Source organism: Lepisma saccharinum, chromosome 16 (assembly GCF_977018435.1).
Source record: "Lepisma saccharinum chromosome 16, izLepSacc3.1, whole genome shotgun sequence".
Lineage (NCBI taxonomy): Eukaryota > Metazoa > Arthropoda > Insecta > Zygentoma > Lepismatidae > Lepisma > Lepisma saccharinum.
Genome location: NC_139244.1, coordinates 43,653,350 through 43,680,780, shown reverse-complemented (window position 1 = coordinate 43,680,780; position 27,431 = coordinate 43,653,350). Strand labels below are relative to the sequence as shown.

Sequence of the window (27,431 nt, the reverse complement as noted above, 5' to 3'; positions counted from 1 at the left end):
GACACACAAGAACATATAACACAATGCATTATTTCTGCCAGTAGCGTACGCAGGATTTCATCAAGGGGGGGGGGGGTTATATCTAAAACTTTCTCCAAATTCACATTACCATTGTTTTATTATACTTTAATTAAATAATAATTCTCATAATTAATTAATAATACTTATAATTAATTAGTTGAATTACTAATAATAATACTACTAATACCACTACTACTATTAAGTAGTAGAGATCTACATACATATAGTATTTATGAAAGCAATAAAACGAAATTAATTTCTAGTAATTCGATTTTTAACAAATTCTAGAGCATTTTTTCTTTCTTACGAAATAATTGTCTACTCAACGAGATGAGACATTTTAAGTGTGAAGAAAATCCATAAAAACAAGAAAATATATTAAAATAAATTGAAATAATCAAAGTACGGAACTCATCCAAGAAGCTGCGGGGGTCTGGTCAGTGGGCCATCTGCGGGAGATCCGGATTCGATTCCCGGAATTGGTTGGAGTTTTTCCGGCTTTGTCGCCACATAAATATCCCCGATAATTCACATCTGGATTGTCTCACTGTTGTTACCAACAAAACATTTTACAATAGTTAAGCTTATTGTCGTTTGAATTCAGAAATTCAAACGTGCCGCGGGAAGGCGGACTGGTGACTGAGTTATTCTTGTCGGCCTAGCCATTGTCTATACATTAGCCAAGTTCAACGAACCAAGAACTTTCTTTAGTTAATGCTCATTGTTCACACACAAAAATACATGATCATTGAACATTGTTGCAGCCGAGATACAAAACAACTTTTTTGCTCTTTAAAATCATAGTTGCTCTTATATATTATTTTCAAGAATTCGTGTTTATTTTCAAGGCATTCACTCTTAAAGACGCGTGTTTGGAATGCTGTGCTTTTCTCCGTGCCGCATGAGAATAATAATTCAAATTATTATTATATTATTATTAGTAGTAGTAGTAGTACTGCCGCAGGTCCTTGACAGTGATAAATTGGTCATTTTTATTTTTTTCACAGCATTTTTCATAATATTTCAAAAGCTCAAGGGGGAGGGTTTAAACCCCGTAAACCCCTCTTGCGTACGCCACTGATTTCTGCTGAATAAGTGAGTGGATCAGCGTGACGTAACATAACGCATGCATTTGTTGAGTTGATGTAGAGACCTGACGTCACATGGCGTCCGCCGTCAAAACACACTCATTTAATACGTCACGTCAGAGCGTGACCAGCCTTTTGCGACACAAGACGTGTTTGTCTACACGAGACAGTCATTGCACCGTTTGAAGGTAAGAGACTCGAATTTACATAATAAATTTGTGTTAACATTGAATGATAGATAACTAATAGCCTTGCTTGAACGTAAATAATGTGGAGCACTGAATAAGAAATAAATCGAAGCACTTGTATAAATACATAATTCGTTTCACCTGTGTTGCTAGTAATTTTTTGTTACTAGGGACAACACGTATGCCGAATATTGCGAACTGAGTTTATCGCACATAAATATAATCGTAGCACGTATCACTATAGTTTTCCTGTATTATTATTATCGATGGATCACCGTCTTTATTTTTATATTAACAATATATATTTACTTATTCAACCCCTTCCTTTGATATGAAATATGTACACACTCATATATAACATATGAATTAATAATTCACGTAGAAATAATATTTAAGCATCGCAATTGTTACACCTTTTTTCCATGCATATTAATGTTGTCTTTAGCACATCGCGCTGCGACGCCAAGGGTCCCGGGTTCGAATCCTGGTCGGGCTTGGTTGTTTGTGAATGTCCATTCATCAATTTCATCCTTTCATCACTCATCCTCATCTTCGCAAATTAGCCAAGAGGCACAAAACGCGAAGTAAAATAAACTAAATCAATAAATAAATAATGTTGTCTTTATTCTTCCATTAAAATTGTTCGTTGATAATTCCATAAACATGCATTGAAAACACGCTGAGAGTGAAAAGTCCAACATCGTTGACCTCGATGTCGTTCACCTAAAGTACGATGAACAAATGAATCGTAACATTGTCCATTTAGGATAAACATCCTTTATTCCAGACACGATGTTCAGCTCATATTGACTATACGTCCTGGAATTTTACTGTACCTGAGAGACTCGGGGGCGCCGACTTCTCAAAATTATTGGGGGCCTCCCCCATGGCGCAGTGGTAGCGTCATTACCTTGTAATCGACGGGTCCCGGGTTCGATACCCGGTGGAGGCACAAGTGGTTCGGATCCCACTTTAAACTGTAGGTCCAGTCCCGATTAGCCTTGCTGTGCATAAAGTGGACTTAAAACACAAACTCAAAACTATTGGGGGGGCTCTGATCACTGAAATAAATGAATGAATGACTCACTCCCTCCCTTTTTAAAAAATAAAAATTACGTCTTCGTATGGCAGTTTATAAGCAGCTATTATATTCCTCATGAAAAACGTGTGTCTGCTCATTTGTTTTTTAGATAACAATTAACATTTTTATTTAAAAGTAGGCTATGTATTTACATTAAGAGACCAACATAACAGTTTTATGCCGGCCTCGGTAGCCGAGCGTGTTGGGTGGTCGGCTCAACTCGCTTTGATCCGGAGGTCTCGGGTTCGAGTCCCGGAAAGGGCATGGGTGTGTTTTAATGTCCGCAGCAGACTTGTAAAGAAAGGGCATGTGACGGGTGCAAAGAACCTTAGTGTTGATGTACCCATAAAAATAGCGAATATTTACAATATTTAACAGTTTTATTTAATTATTTACATAAATGCTAACACAAATCGCAGGCAAATAGTTTTACTTTTTTGTTCTTGCTACAATATTTTACTTTTTAAATTTAATTTTGCAATAATAAATAAACACATAGCACGCCGTGCTTTAGCAATAATGCCTTTGATCATAGCCGTTCCCGCTTTCGCAATACAGTTTTTTCATAAGCTTTCTTTGCGTACTTTACTGCAAGTCAGTGTTAAATAAACTCAAAGACTTTAGAATTACTTTCCCCTTATTCTTTGGACTAGAGGAAGAGATTTGGAGGATAACTAAATATCGTACATATCAATATTGCCTGGAAGTCGTGTTTACGACCTCAAATTGTTCAGAATTCGCTAAACAACATATTGGTATAATTGTCATATCAGCTCGTTATTTTGAAACTCTTTTTAGTAAAAATGTTAACAATACACATAATTATATACTTAGTATATAGTAATAAGTCATGTGTTTTGCTGTCTCCGTTCATAGCCCCCCCCCCCCCCCCAAAGTTGATGGTTCAGCGGTCTCAGCCTCCCAAATTTGATGGTCTAGAACATTTCAAATGTGTATTTAAAGTTAAGTTCATGTGGTACAATTCAGAGCAAACTTTACAAGAGAAGCAAAATAATACATTAGATCCTCTTAAGCAAAATTATTTGAGTGGCTCTGCCCCAACATCATTAACATTGGGGGGTCTAGAGCCCCCCCCCCCCCCCCCCAGCTGGAGTCGGCGCCTATGCTGAGAGTACAGTACCACTACGTGTCTGCCACACTGTACTTGTGTGGAATGTACTGATGAAAGTCAGACAACTCGGATTGTACATTTCCTTCTGTCTGTCACTGTATGCACACTGAATGAACATCTTCCCTGCAGAGTTCTGCTGTCTGCGTTTCTCGTACTTGCACTTTGGGAAGGGACAATTTGGGGAAGTTCAAACTTAAGGGTAGAAAAGTGGCAATGAAAATTGTTCTGCACTGGAATATTGATAAATACACTTTTGCTGCTTAGTGTATCATGTAACGACCAATCGAATGTGTGGTCGTATGTGTCCTCGGAATGGGAGAACTATGTTCCTGGAGGAATAATCACTATGTGTATTGCTTGTTTTTGAGACGAACTTCGTGGGGTGGACCAATGATTTTACTCCTTTGATGAAAAAACTGCAACATTTGGTGTGAAAACTTCTTGTACTGCTAACACTTCGTTGGGCGATTCTTCTTTTGAGGCTTTGTGAAGAAGAATAGACGTAAGTTCGTCGAGTTGTACATGACATGGAAGTGTGTCGAGTAACATGTATATTTGGAGTGTAGCATGACACTTTAATGGAGGAATCATGTAGTTTACCCTCTGGAACATGTCGTTGTTTGTAAACATTTTTACTGCTGGACTTGTAGATTCTATTGAAGATTTTGTTGGAGACGTAGCACGACAATTTTGAGGGGCTGTGTAGATTCTCTGGAACGTGGCACATCGTGGTGTACTTTACGAATTGCCTTAACAAGGGGGGAAGGGGGGAGTTTCCTTGATCCCTTGTAGAGTAAAGCTGGAACATGTTTAAGCATTCTGGCTCCCAAGCTGGCGAATGCTGTCAGGATACTGGACGCGCTGCTAGTGGTTCCTGGTTCGACATTTTCCTTTCGGTTTTGGGAATGCCGAATTGTTTCCCTTGAGGCTGACACTGGCTGTTCTCTGGCCGACAGCTGATAAATTTCGAATTTGAGACAGGTTTAAGGTAAAGGTAATATTAGAGTAGATTTAAGATAGGAAAATTTTTCCGGGATCCAATCTTTTTGGTACAACACTCAAGAATAATATTTTGCCACTCATGATTTAAAAATGCCATTATCAATTGAAATATACTTAAACTAGTGATAAACTCTTATATTATACCCATTAAAATATGACTAAAATGTTAATTCCTAGTGGAAAAAATATAAAAAGAAATATGATGAAAATAGCTTCGTGAAAGCTACCACGTTTATTCCAGAATCTACAGGGTGTCCCACGAACGGCGCAACTGGGAATTAAGAGTGGCGTTACTATGTAACCGAAACCTGTACATACATAAGTCATACACCAAATGTTAGCCCTGTCCAAATAGATATTTTTAAACATAGAAACAACAAACGGGGTGCAGTGTTGTTCATGCAGTGTTGCCAAATGTAAGTGAAAGTGTAAATTTATTTTTCCACAAAGCATGGGAAATTGAATGTCAAACATTCGTACGGAAATTTGGACGTCAATTTCCACCTTGGGTAGGTGGACTATTTCGCCATCTATAGTTCAGAGAAGAAAACCGATCGTTTTCGCGTATAGCCAATCCTGAAATGCCTCGTAAAGGCGTAACGGTCCAAATGGGTGTTTTAAAAAAATTATGAGGTACAGTGGCAACACTGTTGATGTTTGAAGGCAACAACAGGTGTGTTTAGTGATGGTCTATGACATGGAAATACTTAACATGCTTCTGCGTGTAATTGTACAATGACAATGAGGAAATAGATTAGTTTGCGTATGTACGCCCAGTTTGTTTATCGATTACTTCTAAAATACATGAAGATTTGCTGTGAAATACTGGTCGCTAGTAACTTTGCTTGAATGTATTGCTTCTTCTACTTTACTTTTGATGAGAAAACCAGTCGTGCGCATTTAAAATGAAAATACCATATCTATAAGGACATATGAAAACGTATTTAAAGCTAAACGAGTAATAATGTTATTTTTCGCCTTGCCCTTATTTTCCCTACTGGTTACATTTACTTGTAGAAGCCTGTTTAAACTTTGCTGTGTAAAGAAATTCTTATTTTAGTCTTTTGTTACTCATAGTCTGCAAGTGGTCGTTAAAAATGTACTAAAATACAAAATTACACGGGAAACGATGCTTATTTAAAGTCGACCATCCAAAAAATAAAATAATTAATCTATAAATATGCGATAATTGCCTTACATTATGCTAACAGCACTAAAAATGAAGAATCTATCATTCTCTCTATCCATTCTAAAATATGCTTAGCATATTATTGTAGCAAAGCTTAAAACTAAAACCGTTGTGATTTAACCATAATCATTCTGCGATAGCAAAATGGATTTCCAGGACTTTGGTCACGATGCAATATCCTAGGAAAATACTTGTTATTTGGGTGCAATAAAATCTTGACGTCGACGTATACATATTCATATAAAATAAATATTTTGAATAACTTACGCTTAATACAAAAATTTGCTAATATAAATGTTTACCTTCTTCTGAAGTATAACTAAAATTTTAGTGATGTAACTACTAAGCTAGTATAAATTATACCGCTTAAACAAAATATTATCGCATATTATGAAATTTGAATAAATTAATAGAGACTAATGCCTTAAAAAGAACTTACTTTGTGCACACTTGAGTCGTGTAGGACCTGTTTAATGTTAATAAATTCCGTAACTTGGAGCAAAAATTGCAATATTTATATTTTAAGATTGAAAACAATATACATTTTAAAGTTTTTAACATTCGAAGCTATAACATGCCAAGGATAAATATTCAACTGTCAAACAAAACAATGTTTCGGACAAAAAAAAATATAAATATATAATAGCACAAAAAAATCTCGTTAATATGTGAGAAACGTCCACGCCGTGTAAAGTGCTCTCCTAATTCTCTTCTAGCTATTCAAATTAAGTTGGCTTAGCCTAAGCATAAGTATATGTATATATGTGTACGGACTATTTCACGTCACTACTGCTTACTTGTGTACGGACATCTCACGTCACTGCAGCCTATTTATACATCTATTACTTCTCAACTAGAACTTTTAATTAATTGGGCGGTTTATACCCTAATCAAGGTACGTCACTCTAACTATATACGCTTGGCGTAATAGCGGACATAATTGTACAGCGTGTCGAGGAATATAATTAGCGTTTCGTTTCTTTACATATTAACATGAATTTAAAATGAGACATTGTATTCGTAAGTTAACATAAGGCAAGAGACTATCTCGTATAAACTTGACTATCTCCTTAATCTAAGCTCCCTTCATGAGGTGCTAGGAGACTTCAGTCATTAAGAATATAAATGAGTGGTCCTCGGGGCCTTATTCGTTCCCAAAACTATATATTTATTAAAATGTAATATCCTCGTTGCAAAAATCTTAGCAGCTATAGTTCAAGCATTCTAAATCATTTACAAGTTACGGTCAGTTTTAAACAAAATTTAAATCAACCTTTTAAGGAATTTCAATTAATAATAAAAACAATTCAAAATATTGACTCAGACAAGCATACTCTCTGCTATGACTCGTTAAAATGCACATAGTGCCACCGAGTCAGAGTCAATAAACTCTAATTTATTTTCCTTTCATAATATAACTTCAAAATTCAATTTTAATCCACGTTTTTAATTAATTAATATGTTAAGGGTAAGCCTATCACAATCTGAGCAAAATGCACAGGAAAATTAGATATATTAAAAAAAATCATTTAAAATTACTGTAGCTTTCTGCATTTTTTTAACCCTTATAGACAATGCTGTGATAATTTTCGTATCCAAAATCATGTAAAAAAAATCCTATCTTTTACGTTCTAAAACCACTTTAAATTCAAGAAACCATCGAATCTAAATGCCTTATCTCAAAATTAAATTAAATTCTGGAAATGGTGTAAATTTTCCAGATGGTAGATCTGTCATAGCCAGGGTACCGGATTCGCGAGCGAACCGCAGCGCTACCAGGAGCGTGTTGCTGTTAGTTTTGTATTAGCAACTAAAACAAATATATTATTTGTTTTAAGAAAGAAAAATACTGAAATCTACTTACGAATTGATGTATATTACACTATATCCCATAATACATAATTAGAACAGTAACAGTGATAATGAAATGTCTTTCTTCTTATCAAAGATTTTTATCATTAATGCAACTTAATTGTGAATGTTATAAAAAGATGACAGTCACAATAATCTCCCCTCCTGGGGTGAAGAAAATATAGACATCATACTTTGATGGCTTAAAAAGATACAAGATTTTAAATATACACATCGAACAGTTACATAACTTTAAAATATTCAACATTCAAAACAACATTTAATACTATAACAAATCTTTCAAAGAATGACAATCAATTCAAAACTACGTTGTTACCCTTGCGCACCTATTTGTTAACATTCAACAACAACTCGTGTTTCTTCTCCAATGAACAGTGAAAGGGTTTGATATTTTGTAAATTGTGTCTACACTTTATCTGTTGTCCATCTAAAGACACCAAGTTCACGAAATTGTTCTTCACTTCCTCCACCAAAAATGGCCCCACATATAAGTCATAAAATTTATGGATAGTTTTGTTCAAGGCAGAACTTCTTGCATGATTCCTAACCATAACCAAATCACCTTGAACAATTGTAGGGGTTTCTGCGTTTGAATGAATCTTCTTTCTAGATTTTGAACGTTTAGTTGTTTCAATTAACTGAATATATTTAGCTTTCCAAGACAATTCGTTCATCTCTTCTGGCCAGTCAATAACAGAAGTTATTTTATCTTGAACTTCCTCGTGTAGAAAAATTTCAGCCGGAGTGAAACCAACAACCTCGTTATATGAGTAATTTAGTAATTTTATAACATTTGTTAAAACTTTGGACCAAGATCTGTGGTTGGTTTTACAAAAGAGTCTAAGCAAACGAATGATCTCTTTATTATATCTCTCAATTGGAGTCGCATGAGGCGAATATGGTGAAGTGAGAATATGCTTTACACCAATTGATTTCAAAAATTTTTCCCATTCATTGGATTTAAATTGTGATCCATTATCCGTTAACATAACTGTACACATAGGATAATGATGGAAATAACCTAAGTTAATTCTGTTGATAATTTCTCGAGTTGTAGCCTTCCTGAGAGGATAAGCCATAACATATTTGCTGGTTAATTCTACAATAGTCAGAATATGTTGATATCCTTGAGATAATGGCAATGGACCAATCAAGTCTAAAGATAAGAACTGATGTAATTTGTAAGATATCACGTGAAGCTCCTCTTTGGTAATATGTTGTGTTTTTTGTTTCGTCCTTGCACATTCCACACAATCACTTAAATATATCTTGACACTTCCTCTCATCTTAGGCCAGAAATAGAATTTAGAACACTTCTTATAAAGCTTAGAAAACCCAAAATGGCCAGCCAAATCATGTTGTTCATACAAAACTTTCTTGACAGCTGCTTCAGGTACAAAAACTCTCCAATGATTCGAGTTGGTAGATCTATAAAACAATATATTTTTATGTAGTTTAAATATTCCCTTAATTTTGAAATGGTCATGACCCTTGCCTAACATAGAAATTATTCGTTGACATAATTCATCGTTTTGTTGTACTTTCATCCAATACAAAAAGTATTCTTCTTCAAGTAAATCAATATCTGTGCAGTTTACATGTAAAGTGGAAGGAAACAAATTGTTTTGTGACTTAATTGGATATCTACTTAACGCGTCCGCGGCTGTATTTGCAGAACCACTAACATGCTGAATTGTATAATCATAATTTTGCAATTTCAAAGCCCATCTATTAAGCCTTGGATTTAACGATCTTGCTGAATGTAACCAAGAAAGTGATTGATGGTCACAGTGTATTACAAATGGTCTGCCCAATAGATATATTGAAAATTTTTCCACGGAAAAAAGAATGGCAAGACATTCTATTTCATGCACAGAATATGTTAATTCTGAACCTCGCAAAACTCTGCTCGCATACTGGATAATCAAAGTTTCACCATCGTCAGTATATTGCCATAAGACTCCGCCGATTCCAATTTTACTGCCATCAGTATTTACATGGAAAGTGTTGTTCAAGTTAGGTTGAGCTAACATCTCCGGAGACAAAGCCAATTCCTTCAGACGTATAAATGCCTGGAGATGTGCTTCATTCCATTCCCATTTCTTATTCGTTCTAAGTAAATCGTATAAAGGAGCAGCAATCATTGCAAACTTATCCACAAATTTTCTTCTCCAATTTACCATTCCTAAAAATTTTCTTAACGCTTTTCTATTTGTTGGAGTAGGATATTCAGTTATTGCTAGATTTCTTTCTGGATCTACAGCGATGGTTTCACCTGATACTATGTGACCAAGAAACTTCACTTCAGTTTTACAAAATGTGCACTTCGATAATTTGATGGACATATTTACTTCTTTCAAAGTTTTCAACACGTAGTCCAAATGTTTTAAATGACTTTGCAGTGATGATGAAAATATAAGAATATCATCCACATACACTATAAGAAATGAACTAGTATCATTGCCAAACACTTTATGCATTCTGTCGACAAAAACACTAACAGCACTCTTAATACCAAAAGGCAAAAAATGAAATTCCATTAAAATACCACGATATGAGAAAGATGTGAACTTATAAGATCTAGGTGTCAGTGGTATTTGAAAATATCCACAAGTTAGGTCAATCGTCGAAAAGAATTTTGCGCCTCTCAACCTAGGCAAAAGTTCAGATATAGGTTCAACCTGTGTCATGGGTGAAATTACATGTTCATTCAGCTTCCTAAAATCAACAACAGGACGCCACAATCCACCTGCCTTTGGAACTATGTGGAGAGGGTTCCGGTATGGAGAAGTACTTTCATGAATTACTCCCCACGTTTTCCATTTCTTTAATTCTTTCTCCATATCATCTCGCCTAGCGAATGGAATAGGGTACGTAGATGCCACTATAGGTTCATTCGTATCTAGCTGTATGTCATAAGATTCCACCTTGGCTGCCTTTGGTTTGTCCGAAAACACATCTTGATACTTCAGTAATAAATTAAATAACTTATCAGCAACTCCAGCTTCACAATATTCGTTGCCATAAACTTTCTTATGGATATCTTCTTCAGAAGCTAGATAAGCAGAATCATTAACATGAGAAGATTCAAATGTCAAAGTTTTACAAGATTCAATTACGGAATTTAGCGAGCAAGTATTATTTGTGGAACTCGGAACAAAAGGAGCTGATACTTCCTTACCACTTGAATGAATTAGTTCAACAGTAGACATACGATAATTAATTATAGCCTTATACTGCCACAAAAATGGTGCTCCCAAGATCAAATCGGCATGTAATTGTTTAACTACATATAAACCCACGTGGAAAAATTCATCTCCCAACTGCATAATGACATATTTAAAACCCACAACTTTTATACGTTGCTCACCAGCGAAACAAGCCAACTGAATTCCTTCTATTGGTTCCAGCTTTATACTTGGTAATAAAGAACTTAGAGTGATCCAAACCTTGTAATCCAACAAATTACATTGACTACCAGTGTCAATTAAAACAATTAAGAAACAGGTCACAAATTCTTCCCTGTATTTCTGGTGCTTCAAGTAAAGGTGTAGGAGTTCCTTTATCTGTAACAGTCCACTCAGGCTCTGAATCAAACCACTCCAGCAAAAATGCAACAGGTAAAACATCTTCTTTATCAACGCCTAAATATTTAACTCTATTAAAGTCACCGAGACAAGACTTAACATGCAAAAGGTAAGGATCATAATTACAAGTAAGCTCCATGTGGTCATCCTTTGGCAGGGCGAATTGGAGCGCATTTCCCCGCCTTAGTTGTTTAATGTTCTCGGAGGGCTCCCACTAGTAGCATTAGTTACTGAGGAACATTCTTGATTTAAACTAATGTCATTGCAATTCATTCCATTTCGGAAATGTCCATTGTTCCTTGCTGAAATCTCTGAGTTAGTGTTAATGGAGTCACCTCGCAATTCTGTATTGGTCGGACTTTGAAATCTTCTATTCCTGTTGTATCTAGGTGCATCTGTATTATTGCTATTACTAGCGTTCCTTTGAGTGTTTGTTCTTCGATTATTATTATGAAAGTACAAACTTCGATCGTTACCTTGTCGCCTATAGCTCTCTTGATTAGCTCCAGATTGCCAATAGTTGTTTCTGGGATTCCTAGCAGCTGGTTGGCCCATAAGTCTCTCTGAAGCTACTGTTTGGGTAGATGAATCGCTGCATGACTTATTTTCCATAGACACTTGCCTTACAAAATGCCTAGATTTTTCGAACCTATTCGAGTTGTACTCCCCACTTATATAATCACCAGGTAGTGACAAAGATTTGGTTTTATCACTAGAATATAAGTCTATTGCCCTGAGTTTTTGTGTTAATTGTTTAAGGTTGGAAATTTCGTGGCAACCCACATTCTTAGAAACTGTTTCTGGCAATTGCTTCAGAATTACTCTTATTATCTCAGCTTGTTTAGGCTTTTCTACAAGGTTGCAATAAGATGAATATACCTTCAATGCGTACGCTTCTAATGATAAACCAGAAGATGTGTTGTATTTACGAGAACGCAAAACTGTCAGTTGGCTTTCTAACAAATCATTCGAAGCAAATTGTTCAAGAAACTTGCACACAAAATCATCATATGATGAGAAATTCCGTCTTTCACTATTGAACCAATACGCTGCAGTATTGTAAAAACATTTGTGAATAACTTGCAGGCGATATTGAGAAGATACACCAATCAAATTTAACATTGTTGTCAGCTGGTCTATAAACTCCCTAGCTGATTGTTTCGAGACGTCACCTCCAAAACGTGGTAACTGGCTTAGCTCATTTACACGAATAACTTTACCCGGGCATTCTCCAAATTGGTTTCTTGCAGAAATATTTGAATTACATTCTGCACGCCCAGGTTTACAAAACTGGTTTGATTCAAAATTTGGAGACTGAGAATTCTTAGAAGCAATGTTAATTGGATCATTCAAAATGTCATTTCTGGGAATGTAATTTTGATTACAAAACATCGGACTCATTGAAGTTGTAGCATTTGTATTACCAGCCACAGTATATAATGGCTTCTCACATGAAGGTGTATGCTGAAAACACATTTGTGAAATTGGATTATTTTAATAAGCTTTCGTTGTACAACACTGAGTTTCATTATGAAAACTGGCATTCAGAGGACTTCCATAACCATAATGGTTAGTAGAACAAGGTTCATTGTAATGCACTCTATTTGTATTCTCCGAAAGTGCGAAGTCCCTATTGGCCAACGGATGTGTAGTGAAATGAGCAGGTGATTCGTCACGTGATGGAGGATCCCACAAATAAGATGTATTGGAAAGCCTGTAGTTAAAATTAGTTCCTAAAGAAGGGTTCTGACCTGATTTACGTTTAGTAATTACAGGTACATCAATATCAGATGAATCATAACCGGAAGAACCAACACCACGTTTGTCACTTCGAGCACTATCCCGAAATTTAACATTTCGTGATCTTCGATTTGAATTTGCGTTATTTGTTTGACAAGCCACATGCTCAGTTTGTTTACTATTTCCATCCTCTTCGCTCAGTTCTCGTCTTCCATTCAAAGTTTCGTTAGCAACACTATTGCTGATGGCATTGCCTTGCTCCAAAGAAATAACCCTATCTCTAAGGTCATTTACCAAGGTTTCAGAGCTACATGTAGCAGTCTGAACTACCTTCATTCTATCTAATTCCGCATTTAATGTTTCAAACCTAACCTCATGTTGAGTAAATTTCTCCATAATTTCCTCATTGCAGACTTCCAACCTTGCCAACTTTCCGTCATGACTCTTCATTTGTTCTTGAATATCTGAAACTTCGACATGCATTGTACTAATACCTTCATCCAATTTACACCTCAACTCACTGCTAACATTTTGACAAGTTTGGGCAACATCTTGTTACGAATGTTCAATATGATCAAGCCGGCCGTTAAACCTAACATTATGCTGCTGTAATTCATTTCGAATGGCTTGAAACTTCTCTTCCAGATTTTCATTATTTTGTTGCAATTCCCTTTGTAACATTTCATTATTTTGTTGCAACTCCTTTTGCAACATTTCGTTATTTTGTTGCATATCCTTTTGCAACTCCTTTTGCAACATTTCATTATTTTGTTGCATATCCTTTTGCAACTCCTTTTGCAACATTTCATTATTTTGTTGCATATCCTTTTGGAACTCCTTTTGCAACATTTCATTATTTTGTTGCATATCCTTTTGCAACTCCTTTTGCAACATTTCATTATTTTGTTGTAATTCACAGCGAATGTTCTGTTGCAACTTTTCTTGAAGATTTTCATTATTTTGCTGCAAACTTTGGGTAACCGTAACTTGAAATGCAGCAATAATCTTGTCCAAGTTTGGATTCACTGTACTTGTATAAGACTTTAACAAAAAAAGGATCAAAATCTGGTTTACAAGATTTACAAAAATAGCTTTCATTAGAAGAACTAAATATTACCCAGTGCATTACAGTCAAACCTCTGCACTCCAAATGTTCCCATTTATTGCAGCTATTGCACTTCACAAGACGAGAATCTGCTTCAATGTTACTGCAACGAATAATATTCTTCATTGGGTCAGCATTTTCTTCAATAGTTTCATTTTCCCTGAAACTATCGACGACATCGGATCTTAAGAAAACTCCCGTTCTTAAGTTGTAAGAATGTTGTTTCCGATCCATTATTTAAAGTAATCAGAAGATAACTTCCACACTATATATTCACGAATCCTGGCTGAAGGTCGCCATAATTGTTGCTGTTAGTTTTGTATTAGCAACTAAAACAAATATATTATTTGTTTTAAGAAAGAAAAATACTGAAATCTACTTACGAATTGATGTATATTACACTATATCCCATAATACATAATTAGAACAGTAACAGTGATAATGAAATGTCTTTCTTCTTATCAAAGATTTTTATCATTAATGCAACTTAATTGTGAATGTTATAAAAAGATGACAGTCACAAGCGGATTGATAGGGAAACGTCCACGGGCGTTCCGAGGCCGGCCACATTTTTGACAAAATGGGCCTCCCTAAAGTGCGACATCGAACCTTCCGAGACGCGGAATGACGGACGCTCCTGATACCAAATCGCCTGCCCGACGCGGATAACCACGGCGGAGCTAGGGCGCGGGTTCCGCCGCATCTTTACATTTTGCGGGTGACCGACCCTGACTTGAGGTCGATGAGTTTCATCTGATTCATCCTCGAGTTAAAACTCGACATCTATCATTGTTTACTGTCCTATTTTTCCCCGCTGGTACTTAATACTTAATATAAATCCGCGCGCAACTTTCCAGATTCCGTGCTTCAAAATGCATACTTTTCATGGTAAAAGAAAATTGATAAAACATTGATTCTGATAATTTTTAGGTGTGGTTTCACTTTTCATGCTCTAAAATTGAAATTTTCATAAGTGAAAATCCTGCGTATATCACCACGTAATCACCAATTTTCATCTCATTTCCGTAAAAATTGATGAAAGCCCTAAGCATTTCCATCCACGTCTCATTAGGTTTTGAAGCTATCCTTTCAATTTTCATTTACTTCCTGGTGGAATAAATGAAAATCCCAGCACCTCTACCACGTATCATATCCTTAGGTATGGGGGATCTTTTGGGAATGTAGCTCACTAATCATCATTCATCCTTGACGGTAAAGCACTCTTGCTAGAGGTGAGCTTGGTGGTAAGGCGCTAGAGGTACTAAATTTACACACTTGAATGGCAACACATGACACTTGAGTTTCACACCCCTAAAGACTGGATCAGCATGGGTAATGTAAGGATATACCTGTCTCTGTACTCCAACTGAAGATCTGTCGTGAGACGTTATGCTTGTGACTGTACGTAGAGTCTGACTTGCGACTAGCGTTAACACGCTCTCCCTAGAACCTCCTCCTCTCTCTCTATTCAATCGTAACTTGCTCCTCAATAACTGAATGAGAACTGACCCCCGGACTCTCTGTCTCCCAGATATTTATTGCAATTCAATTTACTAAACAAATGCAGAGTCGACTGTAGCCTCTTCCTGGATTTCGTCCGTATACCGCTGATGACCAGGAAGAGCTTCAGTGCTGTCTGACACTGCATTCCTGTGATGTTTCTGAATATTTCCTGATTGGAAGACGATGGTTGAATGACTGGAAGTTGGAGTTCGTTGTCCATAATAATTAAAAGATACTACGGATCGTTACGGTATCGTATTTAAGCTTATATCACTATAATTTATGCTGTTGTTGATTTTAATTGCACTAAATATAAGGGGGCCCATTTTATGAACGTTTTTTTTTTCCAATCTTCAAAATTGCACCTCTTCGAAAAAAATAGAATTTTCACAATGCAGCCATTTTTTCTCGCTACGGAAGGAGACATGCTGAATAAGTACATAATGTACTATTTCAGGCTCTAGTATAGCTTATTTTGGCTTCATCATGGTTTCCTTGATATGTGTCAAAAACAAAATGGGAGCCCACATTTGGTACACTTCCTCTATTTGACTTCACGATAACGCCGCCGCCTGACAGCAGCACTGAATTTCAATTGCATAGTAAGCTGCTTACTGTAAATAGTCAGTGCTTGGGTGCCCGCATTGTTTAGTCCGCAGTTTTCAAATAAAGTTTAGACATTGTGAGATAGCAGCTTAGTTCATTATGGCACCGAAATGGAATTGCATGATTAATCATATACTTCGAAGTGCATTTCTGCTTCTCCTTTTTTTAAAAAGGTGTAAAAAATATGATAATGGATATGTACGTACACCCCCCCCCCCGCTCCACAACAAGCTTCCGGTCAGTAGTGTTCCGGAGATTCACTTATGAAATATTGAACTCCCCCTTACGTGAACTATATATACGCCCATGGCTGCAGCCATAAAGCTGCTAATTTAAGAAAGTTAGAGATTTTGTTAGTTCGTTAATTAATAATTAATATTCGGCTATCCTTTACATATACAGTAAATATTAGTTTCATTTCCTCACCAGACGTATGACAGTATATTACGCCTAAAATTACACTAAATGTGCATAGAAAAGGGTGTTTTCGTGGAATCTGAAGCTACTAAGTGCGCCCCTGTTTTGTACACGTCAATGCTTTTGTAAAACTGCGAGATGGAAAGTAGTTGTTCTTTCCTCCACTCAGCTTTCAAGGCTTTTCCCGGTTCCCCTCCTCCCTATAATTAGAGGGTGTTTCAATGTGAAGGATGTGGTATTGCACAAAATGATGAAGTCACAAAATTTCTATAAACGCTTAACATTTCAAGATAAATTCATCTCTCCTTTATCAAATCGCACATTGATCAATAGAACTAGTCCGTTCTGAATGGATTTATCTCAAATTATCTAATTTAAAAATTGCTTATTGCAAAATGCATGCCTTCTTCAATGTCGAGAGGTTATTGCAAAATTTTGCATGAAATGGAAAACGATGGTTGAATGACTGGAAGTTGGAGTTCGTTGTCCATAATAATTAAAAGATACTACGGATCGTTACGGTATCGTATTTAAGCCTATATCACTATAATTTATGCTGTTGCTGATTTAATTGCACTAAATATAAGGGGGCCCATTTTATGAACGTTTTTTTTTCCAATCTTCAAAATTGCACCTCTTAGAAAAAAATAGAATTTTCACAATGCAGCCATTTTTTCTCGCTACGGAAGGAGACATGCTGAATAAGTACATAATGTACTATTTCAGGCTCTAGTATAGCTTATTATTATTAAAAGCTCTTGCACACTTCGCTGCATCAACTATTGCTACTGTGGAGGTAAGTTGTCCTGCATTAATGTGCACTATTGGCTGAAATTACTTTAAGTTTAATTGAATAAATGTTTATAATGAAATTTACTCTCACTTTGGACGAAGGTAGTTGCACATTATTAATAGGGTAATTCGAGAAGAGTTAAAATACAATTGGCTGAAAACATATTTTTTTAGTCTACTGATTTGGTTATATTTTTAACACAACTTTAACTTAGTTTTTTTCAATGGATGATGTTACAATTTCTATAAAATAAATATAACCTGAAATTTGAGCCATTTCTTAAAACGATGTTTTTGGACATCTCTTCTGAAAAAAAGACAGTTGTGGAACATTACAGTCATTTTGACATGTTTAAAACCAGACTTCGAGACGAGCTTCATTTGCTAATTTTGTAGTTTAGCTTAATACAAGGCTCGTTTGTTTTCACTTTTCGTTTCTTTCTTTACAATTGTAAGCAGTGTCAATGTCAATGCGTTGAAAACCAAAGTTGAAGGTTAGGTTGGTAGGCTCACCTGGTGAACACACTTCACCTCTAAAAGGGGTTCATCCAGGTTTCCACACTAGCGTTTTGTCTCACTCAAAAGCCTTTGTTTTATCTTTCAGGCAAAACCACTTCTCATTCCACCATTTTCACATTAAAGCATATCACAAGCAGATCGGAATAATGGCCTGTTTTTGGTAGGCCTACTATGTCTATAAAGGTCTAGCAAATGCCAATTCAACTTAAATATTGACTGTAAGAAGAGTTCAATTTGTTGTAAAAAAAATCACCGCCAATTCATGAAACAAAATAAAATAGAAACGGATCTAGTAAAGGTTGATGAACTTTTGGTGCATAAATTGGCAGTTAAACTTTAACTTTGGTTTCTTTGGAATTATCGCTTCTGACCTTCTCGATTGATGCATTTTTAGTCCATCATACGGAACAACTGTTGAAAAATATCCTTTGATGCATTTTGATGCACCAAATTGGCAAGATTAGCAGTTTATGCATTCTGATGTGTTACTAGAAAAAACATATTTTTGTCAGTAGACTCATTTTTTGTTTCTTTATGTAGGTGCAACCATAAAGTTTTTAAGGGAGATCCTTCAAGCTATTGTAAAAGCATTTGAATGCTCTTGTGGTAAGGAAAATTAGCAAAATAATTGTGAGCTATTTTTTCAAGAAAATTAAGCCCAAAGGGGTTTCCAGGCTCCTTTCTGAGCGCCTATGAATACAATAGTGAATGTTTGATACATTAGAAAAGAGAAGGAAATGTTTTATTCATAATTCAGTTTATATTATTTTCATGTTTTGTTGTAATTATTGTTAATTCTCATAATAATAAAAAAGTGCATTTATCTTTAGACTTAAAAGCAATCGAAACCCCACCCAACGCAAAATAAATTCCATAAAACCCATTCTTAAATCGGATAGCTGTTACCCAGGTGTTGAATAGTTTGCTTGTAATCATATAAAAATAGTGACGTAATTTCTCCCAAGTTTCCTGCAGGTTTCCAAGGTTTAAAACTAAATAAGATATTTCTCCTTGTAGACATAGGCCTACTCAGTAAGAGCCACGATGGTTTCTAGAACTCTCCTAGTGTTGGCTGTCGGCCTCCTTTCATCCATCGCTGCATCTTCACACCGTAAGTATTTGCTTATACTTTCATTTCACAAAAATACTCATATGCGAACTCTAACAGGGGAAACTGCTAGAAAAAGAGTATTTTGAATGCTGTTACGAGCAAGGAAAGTAAGAAAATTATTATAATTCTGTGTTTAGAAGAAAATATAGACATATTTATAACTTAAATGATATACGTATGAACAATGACTGTTATAATGAAAAATATGTCTTAATGCAAAAAAAAAAAAAAAAAAAAAATTGCATCACTTCTGCAGCTCGAAAAAAGTTGGGACAGGGATTTGAAAGGATGAATCGGGATGTCTGCTAGCCTTGTATCACTGTTATAAAACTGAAATTATAAAATATTAGACTACAGGCTTCTGGAGCCTGCCTCTCCAGAATCAACTCTTTCATTTATGCAAGTTCAAAACGGAAATTCTTGCAAAATCTGAAAAATCTCGTAGGTTTTGATAGGTTAACATTAAAATATTTCATAGTTCAACGTGTGGTTCAACGGGGGGATCCAGATCCATCCTCTTCTTCCCTTCCCCCGCTTGGGTACGGGCCTGAAACATGTACTATCTTTCAGCAGCAGAAGTTGGTATTCATTTTTTGTGTTCTTCACTCCAGAACCACCTAGCGGCAAGAATACAAAAACCTATACCATTTCTAAAGCCGGCAACTATGTCTACCACCAGGAACTGCTGACGTGGGAGGCAGCTAATGAAGTGTGCGAAGGAGAGAATTCTCATTTGTTGGTGTTGAACAGTGACAGGGAGCATGAGGAGATTGTGAACATTCTGACAGCACTAGGTGTTCCTCCAGGCGATGACGAATCTTTGAGCGTCTGGATCGGATTCAGCGACAGAATCTCAGAAGGAGTTTACATGACTGTCCTGGGTAAGTGCAGTGGAAGTTCATTAACCAACGAGTTGTTCATCAATGTGGAACCAATGTTACTGTTATTTGGAACCCTCCACCAGATGGCAGATCAATCGAATCATACGAATTAGCAAACACTGGTATTCAGTTGTGGCTCGGAACGAAATTTGTAAGATTTCTTTCCATATCGAATTAGTAGAGCCAAATATTTGTGGTGATTAAAACATCAAGATTTGGTACAAAAACTGAGCACATTTTGGAACCAAAGTAGTATTTAAAAAATGGAATTTCGGTGTTAAAATGGTGGGAAAAAAATTAAATTTGATTTAAAAACTACACTTACTGCACAAAAGAAACATTTCTCTTCTTATAGAACATTTTTGTAGTTATCAGAAAGTTTATTCCTGTGTAAAGGAGTCCATTTTTGCTTCTAAAATATTTACAGCAGAATTAATCAAATTTTCCGTGATATGCACTCGTTTGGCTGTGAACTGGGATGCCCGTTCCCCTGTCCCACTATGGTGTCATCACTGGCTCCGGTACACATAAAACAAGTTTTGTCATAAATATACATTTTGCAATGATATTGTTATATTGGCTGCGTCGTCCCACTCCCTCTTACCTCCCCAACTACTTTTTTAATAGCGCCATGGCTGACGTCAAAATGACATAATATTGTTATCCGGCTAAAAGGTAAAGTGCTCCCCTGTGCTTAGCACCACGCCATGAAGGCGTATAGGGGGTGTGGGGGTAACCCGGGAATCCTTTATTTTCGATTTCATACGACCATCGGCGGATTATTGAGATGGGTGGGTGATGCCATCGGTTCTAGACGGTGAAAACTAAGGAAAAAATGCCATCACTTCAAAGTTAACGGTAATAGCAGCTCCACCCGCCCCCTCTTGACACCTAACATTACCCTAGGAGGCACTTTATCGAGCCTTCGAAAATCTATCTCCTTGAAAGTCAGTTTTAACTCCATTTAAGATGAAACGTAGCTCTTTTATGCACATCATGCGGAGGAGGAGTGTACCGGAAAAATACATTGCACTTATGGGAGCATTATTTTTATTTGTTATCTCGGGAATATCAAACATCTAGTGGCGCAGAAAAGTACACGAACGGAAAAAGAATACGTTTAAAAAGGTTTTTATATTTGGAAAAGTCAAAACTCCCATTTGATTAGTCGTAAATTCACGTTGAACTTGATTCGCCGTAAGGAATACACATAATAACCCATAGCGCGACAGCCCTTGAGAGCCTTGGCTTACCTACCGACTGCTGGTCTCCCTCCCACACTGTTCCTCCGTCACCTGTTATAGCGTGGAGATCTTAGACCAGTATTGGAATGGCTGGGGGTCAGCCCGACGTATCCTCAGCCGTTATAGTAGGTCTTCTCGACCGGGTTACCGCTCACTCATTCGGAGCTTCCCAATTTCCTCACGATGGTGGGTTGCCACCGGCCCTATACGTAGGCCGAATAAATTCCGACCAGAGCCGGATTCGAACCTACGCCGTCCCGCAGCGAACGATCTCAAGACGAGTGAACGCCTTAACCCGCTCGGCTACGGAGGAGGACAAGGAATACATTGGATTCTGTAAACGATTATTCATCATATTATTTAACACATCGAATCTCGCTTAATAATCAACTTTAAAAAACGCTTCCACCTGCAACATGGGGAGAAATTGATACTCTCAAAATCTGTTGGGGTTTTCTTTACTAGCAGTGCCTATTCCGTCGATATTGAAATAAATGTACAACTGGTGGGAAATTGTCACTTCTTCCCTTAAACGTGATTGGCTAGGGGGTTCTCATGAGAAGCGTACGTAACAGAGTACTAGATAAAGAGTTTGGGTTGGGTTGTTCTTGGGTTGTTCTTGGAGCAACACGATTATTTCAAAGAAGTACAATCTAGCCAGTGAACAAAACAGAAGGTTTCACTACAATAAAAATTAGAAAATATCAGGAAATTTCGGTGGCGGAAGCGAGAAAAGAATTCCTTCTGGATTCATATTTGAACTTGTTTGAAAGATTCCCGAAATTTCAATTGTCGTAAAATTAGACTCTTAAGATAGTAATGTTTGGTACTACAACACTTAGGACATCAGTAAGTTTTCTTCCAAGAAATCCATATTTAATCACATTCATGGAGAAGTCGCATGTAGATTATGAGAATTCCAGAGAAGTGTGGAAATCAACGAGTATTTAAAAGGATAGAGCAACAAAAGCTGGAAATGGACTGTATTTTGTTGAAGAAAATTGAAGGCGAAGATGTTTTTTGCTAATTAGAAGGTGCCATTGGCTTGTGCAGTTACAGGTTCCCCTTCCACTCGAGATTTTCTGACACTCCATTGGCTGTTGCACTGTCGAGAACGAGAAATAAAAGGGAAACAAGTTACCCCAAATTAATATTTGAAATCCTGTTTAGATGTGATAACGTGATGCGAATAAACTTTTTAATACTCAGCTGCTCTCTAACATTATGCTAAAGGTTATCTTCTTATTTATCGCCAAGGATTTCCGCTCTTGGTTCTTTGCCGACTTAAATCTGCTGGGCGGAAGTTCAATTTACTATCCCCAGGAAACTGTTTCAGCATCTCTAGTGACCTTTCGTGGAAATCTCGAACATTTGCCGGGCTCAGGGGCGCCAAGCCGGGGCGATCCCTTTATTGGTTATATAGGGTGATTACGACACACGAATGGCGTCAAAAGGGGGATATGTTTGTTCGACACACGTTTCAACTTCTGAGGCGTTTGTTTGAATTACTTGACGTATTACAATGTAACAAACGCCATTCTTAATGAATTTTCCCCTACTTTCAACTTTCAATTGCAATAATAAATAATATGGGGTTTCCAGATTTTTTAAAAAAACGTAAGTATGTGTCGAAAATCGTACTTCCTTACGTTGTTGAACGTATTGTGTCCACTAATTTCATGAGCCCCTCTCATATCTATCTATATATCTGCGAAAGCAGTTTTTCAATATTTATTGTTGTTCACAAAATATTTATTGTGGTAATTTTAGGTGACTCACTCTGTGCGTGTAAGGGGGGGGGGAGTATACCGTGTGGGGTACCTAAAAGTACCACCGGAAATATTTCGTGAACAACAATAAATATTGAAAAACTGCTTTCGCAGATATATAGGTATGAGAGAGGCTCATGAAATTAGTGGACACAATACGTTCAACTACCTAAGGAAATATGGTTTTCAACACACATTTAGTTAGTTGCCTCCCCGATGGCGCAGTGGTAGCGTCGTCGCCTTGTAATCAAGAGGCCCCGGTTTCGATACCCGCTGGTTCGGATCCCACTTTAAACTGTAGGTCCAGTCCCAATTAGCCTTACTGTGCATAAAGTGGGCTTAAAACACCAATTCAACCAACTAACAAATTTAGTTATTTTTAATGGAAACTCCATTTTATTTTTAGCTCATTTGAAAGTACGGAAAAACTCATTACGAATGGTGTTTGTTACATTGTAATACGTCAAGTAGTTCTCAAGTAATTGTAACGTCAAGTTGAGCGTGAATGCACATCCCCACTATGCCTGTCAGCAGAGCAGAGCGTAAATACCGTCGTGCATACAGCCCGCACGCTTGTGCTGCATTTTTCCTACACTCGCCATAGATAAGTATCATCTCGGCCTTTTCAGAGTTTGAAGATACTATTTTCTCAGCAACATTTCTGACGTAAATACACTATCACAAACGTCTGGTTAATCAGTGTACCTTGTTACGTCCTTCCTTTATTTGATCAATTTCATAAAATAATTTGAAAGAAAGTAAGAAAAAATGTATATGGTGCAAAGTTTAATATAAGTTGAAAACTTAAAGATTTGTCAAGACCAAACATGAAAAGTTGATTGTTCCGATGTACTAAAAATTATGACGTAAATGAATGAACGACAATTAAAAATTAGAAAGACGTTAATGTACAGTGGGATCCATGAGTATTACCGTGCAAATTGTCCATGAATATTTTCATTAATGTTTCTCATACATCCTATGTGTTTTTAAGTGATGGTTTTTCATGTATGCTGGTGCAGAAGTTGTCAACAGCTTGTTTTGAGTTTTATTTTAATTCTTGAAGCTCTTATTGGGTCAAATAAAGTGCACGAACATGGTGATGGACAATTTGCACGGTAATACTCATGGATCCCACTGTACTAACATTTATGTATGTAACTGATGGCGGAATGTTTAAAATTTATACTTTTTAATTAAAAATATTTGTTAACTCCGAAAGATGTATCAGAACCTTTTAGATAATTTTTCAAAGCTTACTCATGTATAAACTAACACATTCTATTGTAACCCGCAGTTGGAACGTAACAACTTTCCTAAGCACAACGCATAGTTTGCAGAAGAGTAACATGTTTATTACGATACCCGAATGCGTATTTACAAACCCTATAGTGCTGCAGAACCTCGTGCGATATGTGGCTTCTGATTGGCTGTCATTCGGAAGCATTTCATTATCTAGTGTTCCTTCAAGATAAATGGTGTTAGAGAAATCGCTAGAGGGCAGGGTTTAGATTTACAGTGTACATTTCAGAGATCCATCCCAACGATATAAGGGACCCTTTAAACTTAAGTTAATTTTTGAGCCCATTTTTTTTTTAAATTTAATGTTTTGAAAGACAGAATATCAAAACTCTTCTCGAAGTGAATGAATGTCGCAATTACACCCATATTGTATATTTAACATATCACGTCCATGGTTTATTAAAACAGATAGTGACATTTTTAGTATAATTCAAAATATCTCTCGATATCAAGTGATTCGCAAACTTTTTCGTTTCGCTGCGTCCTTAAAATTTCAAGATTTTCCAGCGGCGCCCAAGTCAGAATGTAGGTACACTTATCTAACACTTGCAACGCTCAGATAGTGTAGTTATGTTGCTTGCCTTAAGTTTAAAAATAACTCATATTTCAAATTTAGAAACATTTAATATGTAAAAAGTACTAAATAAGCACTTATTTGGAAAACCATATCATTTCAGTACATTTTGCGGCGCCCATGTAAGCCAGCCACGGCGGGCACTTTGGAAACCACTGTACGATGTAATTCACTTCACGTTCCAAGCTCTTTCAGAGATATTCAACATTATCATCATTTGATGGCTTCATATAGATTTTTATCACCAGGAAACGACTGAATAGTATTTCTCATACAAAAATATATTTCATTATATAATTTCAACAATTTTATTACAAACCTTATTTCTAAATAATTACGAGTCTAATATTTCTTATTTCCTCTGTAAACAAACAAACAAGGAACGATGGACTCCACTTCCGGCGTGCACAGCCAATAAGAGAGCGTTATATACCTCTGGTTCTGCAGCACTCTAGGGTTTGTAAATACGCTACCCGAATGGCGTCAAAAGGGGGATATGTATGTTACGACATAAGAATCAACTTGTGAGAATGTTTGTTTCAAACGTCAACTTCACGTTCCAATTATTTGAGAACTACTTGATGTATTACAATGTAAGAAACGCCATTTTAATGATTTTTTCCGTACTTTCAAATGAGCTAGAAATAAAATGGGGTTTCCATTTTTAAAAACGTAAGTTTGTGTTGAAAACCATATTTCCTTACGTAGTTGAACGTATTGTGTCCATTAATTTCATGAGCTCCTCTCATGCCTATATATCTGCGAAAGCAGTTTTTCAATATTTGTTGTTGTTCACGAAATATTTCCGGTGGTACTTTCAGGTGCCCCACCCTACATACATATTATCTGTGACACATGAATTAGTCCATGTAATAAAATGGAAAGATAAAAATTAAAACACAGCTGTAGATTCTAAAAAAAAAAAAATAGTAGACAAGTACATTAACTTTGCATAGATATCTGAAGTAAGCTATGTGACTTGGCAATGTAACGGTGGTACTGATGTGACATACACTACTTTACTTGATGGGTTTACGCACAACCTCTATTGTAAGGAATCTGATTAATTCGTGACGTTAATTTCAGGTGAGTTGGTCTCCGAAACTGGCTTCAACAGTTGGCACAAAGGAGAACCAGATGATATGGACGGTAGTGAAGATTGCGGAGCTCTCATCGCAAGTGATTGGCTCTTGAATGACTTGCGCTGCAACGCTCATCAACCGTTCATCTGTGAAACATTTCATTAAAATATTCAGTCGTGGGAAATGGTAACTGTGTGGTGTTACTCTTATAAATAACACTGCTTTTGATTCGATGTATCGTTGTGTACTGTGATTTTTTTCTGTAACAAAGGCAAAAATAAAGCACTGCTAAAACAGATTAAAGGTTTATGTTTTATGAGGTGTCATATTACCAAATTGGTCTTGCATGCTTGAAAGTAAATTTTTAAAATTAGTTTGGTGGCCGACGTTCAATCTCCCCATTGAAGTTCCATGGTGGTATTTGTAAGAGTCCCTTTATCAATTTCATCTCATCGTCGCGATCAGCAAAAAGTGGAAGAAAGGTGATGCAAAATAACAGAAATATTTGAATTTTAGGGATATTACGTCCCGTTGGGAGTTTAGGACAATATGGAATCGGATGTATGATGTTCAGTAGCACTATATGGACAGGACGAAGGATTAATGACAGGACTGTTTGACACACTCACGCACAAACAGCAAAAAAAGATGGCGGAAGACCAAAGGCAGGGAAGGGCTTCCCAAGAACATGTAGGGCAGCATTAGGGATTACTGATATTAATATATTACCTAGGTACACAACTGCAACACTGAACTGCGCAGTGTTATCATCTTAGCCGCGTTTTGTTATAGGTGTGTTTCACCTACGTCACAAACTGTTGCATTGTGGGATCGAGCAGCTATGATTGAGGTGGCAGGTTGTTATTGTAAACGTACGCAATTCAAGCGGGTGAGCGGGAGATTGAACCTTGTTTACGGTGGAGAAACTCACATTTATCCTCGAATTTTCGGAGAAAGAACAGGTGTGCTTCACGGCACGAGACTCGATAATTGTTATCAGAAGACGCCGCGTCGTCTGGTTGGCAAGAATATATTGTGCCAACATTAATTAACAAAGCAAACATTACAGTGTGTAGTGAACATTTCCTCTCAGGTAATTTCATATGGCACATTTCTCTGTGACTTTTAGTACAAATGGATCGAACTGGTGTGTTTAATCATACTTACAATAGTGTTTCCTTGGGTTTTTTTTTTGGTAGAAAGGTGCTGATACTTCCGATAAGTTTGACGATAAAAATGATAACATTCAAAGTTAAATTCATCTTGATAATTGTACGTTTGTACTTGATTATTTATATTTCGTTCGTTAACACAAACTGTTATTAATTGTTATTCGATCAGCGCTTGTAAAATACCTTAAAAGGAAACAAACGATAATGGCTGAGTCTTGGAATTTACAGTTAATCTGTACTGGATGTAAATATTTCAAGCAGAATCCGAACCAATAATAAATACAATAACAAATTTATTCCAGGTAGCTGGGTCAAGTAAATAAACACACGTGAACTACAGTTGGACAAAAGGTTTAGGCCCCTTTTTATTTCATTATCTTCCAGTTCATATGGATCTACACCGCAAAACTTCGCATTTCTTCATATCTTTCTCTGTCGACTGCGCAAAGAGCTT

The 27,431-nt window shown here is 36.5% G+C and overlaps 1 protein-coding gene across 2 annotated transcripts; it reads left to right on the top strand.

The window, feature by feature from the left end:
* The first annotated feature begins 1,236 nt into the window (after positions 1-1,236).
* Positions 1,237-26,097, top strand: LOC146000042 (hemolymph lipopolysaccharide-binding protein-like). 2 transcript variants are annotated; one of them, XM_083137361.1, is made up of 4 exons: positions 1,237-1,297; positions 18,860-18,953; positions 19,565-19,834; positions 25,810-26,097. In XM_083137361.1, exons 2-4 carry the CDS (start codon positions 18,887-18,889, stop codon positions 25,968-25,970), a joined length of 498 nt encoding a protein of 165 aa, XP_082993487.1. In that variant the 5' UTR covers positions 1,237-1,297; positions 18,860-18,886; the 3' UTR covers positions 25,971-26,097. The 2 variants fall into 2 exon arrangements, with proteins under 2 accessions (XP_082993487.1, XP_082993488.1); XM_083137362.1 differs by lacking the exon at positions 1,237-1,297 and adding an exon at positions 17,228-17,327.
* The last annotated feature ends 1,334 nt before the right edge of the window (positions 26,098-27,431 follow it).

What these genes read in the sequence shown, in the direction of transcription:
- LOC146000042 (XM_083137361.1), top strand. Translation starts at nt 18,887, where the DNA reads ATGGTTTCTAGAACTCTCCTAGTGTTGGCTGTCGGCCTCCTTTCATCC. An exon ending in CATCGCTGCATCTTCACACC is followed by an intron (nt 18,954 to 19,564) that starts GTAAGTATTTGC and finishes TCTTCACTCCAG; the next exon opens with AACCACCTAGCGGCAAGAAT. An exon ending in AGTTTACATGACTGTCCTGG is followed by an intron (nt 19,835 to 25,809) that starts GTAAGTGCAGTG and finishes CGTTAATTTCAG; the next exon opens with GTGAGTTGGTCTCCGAAACT.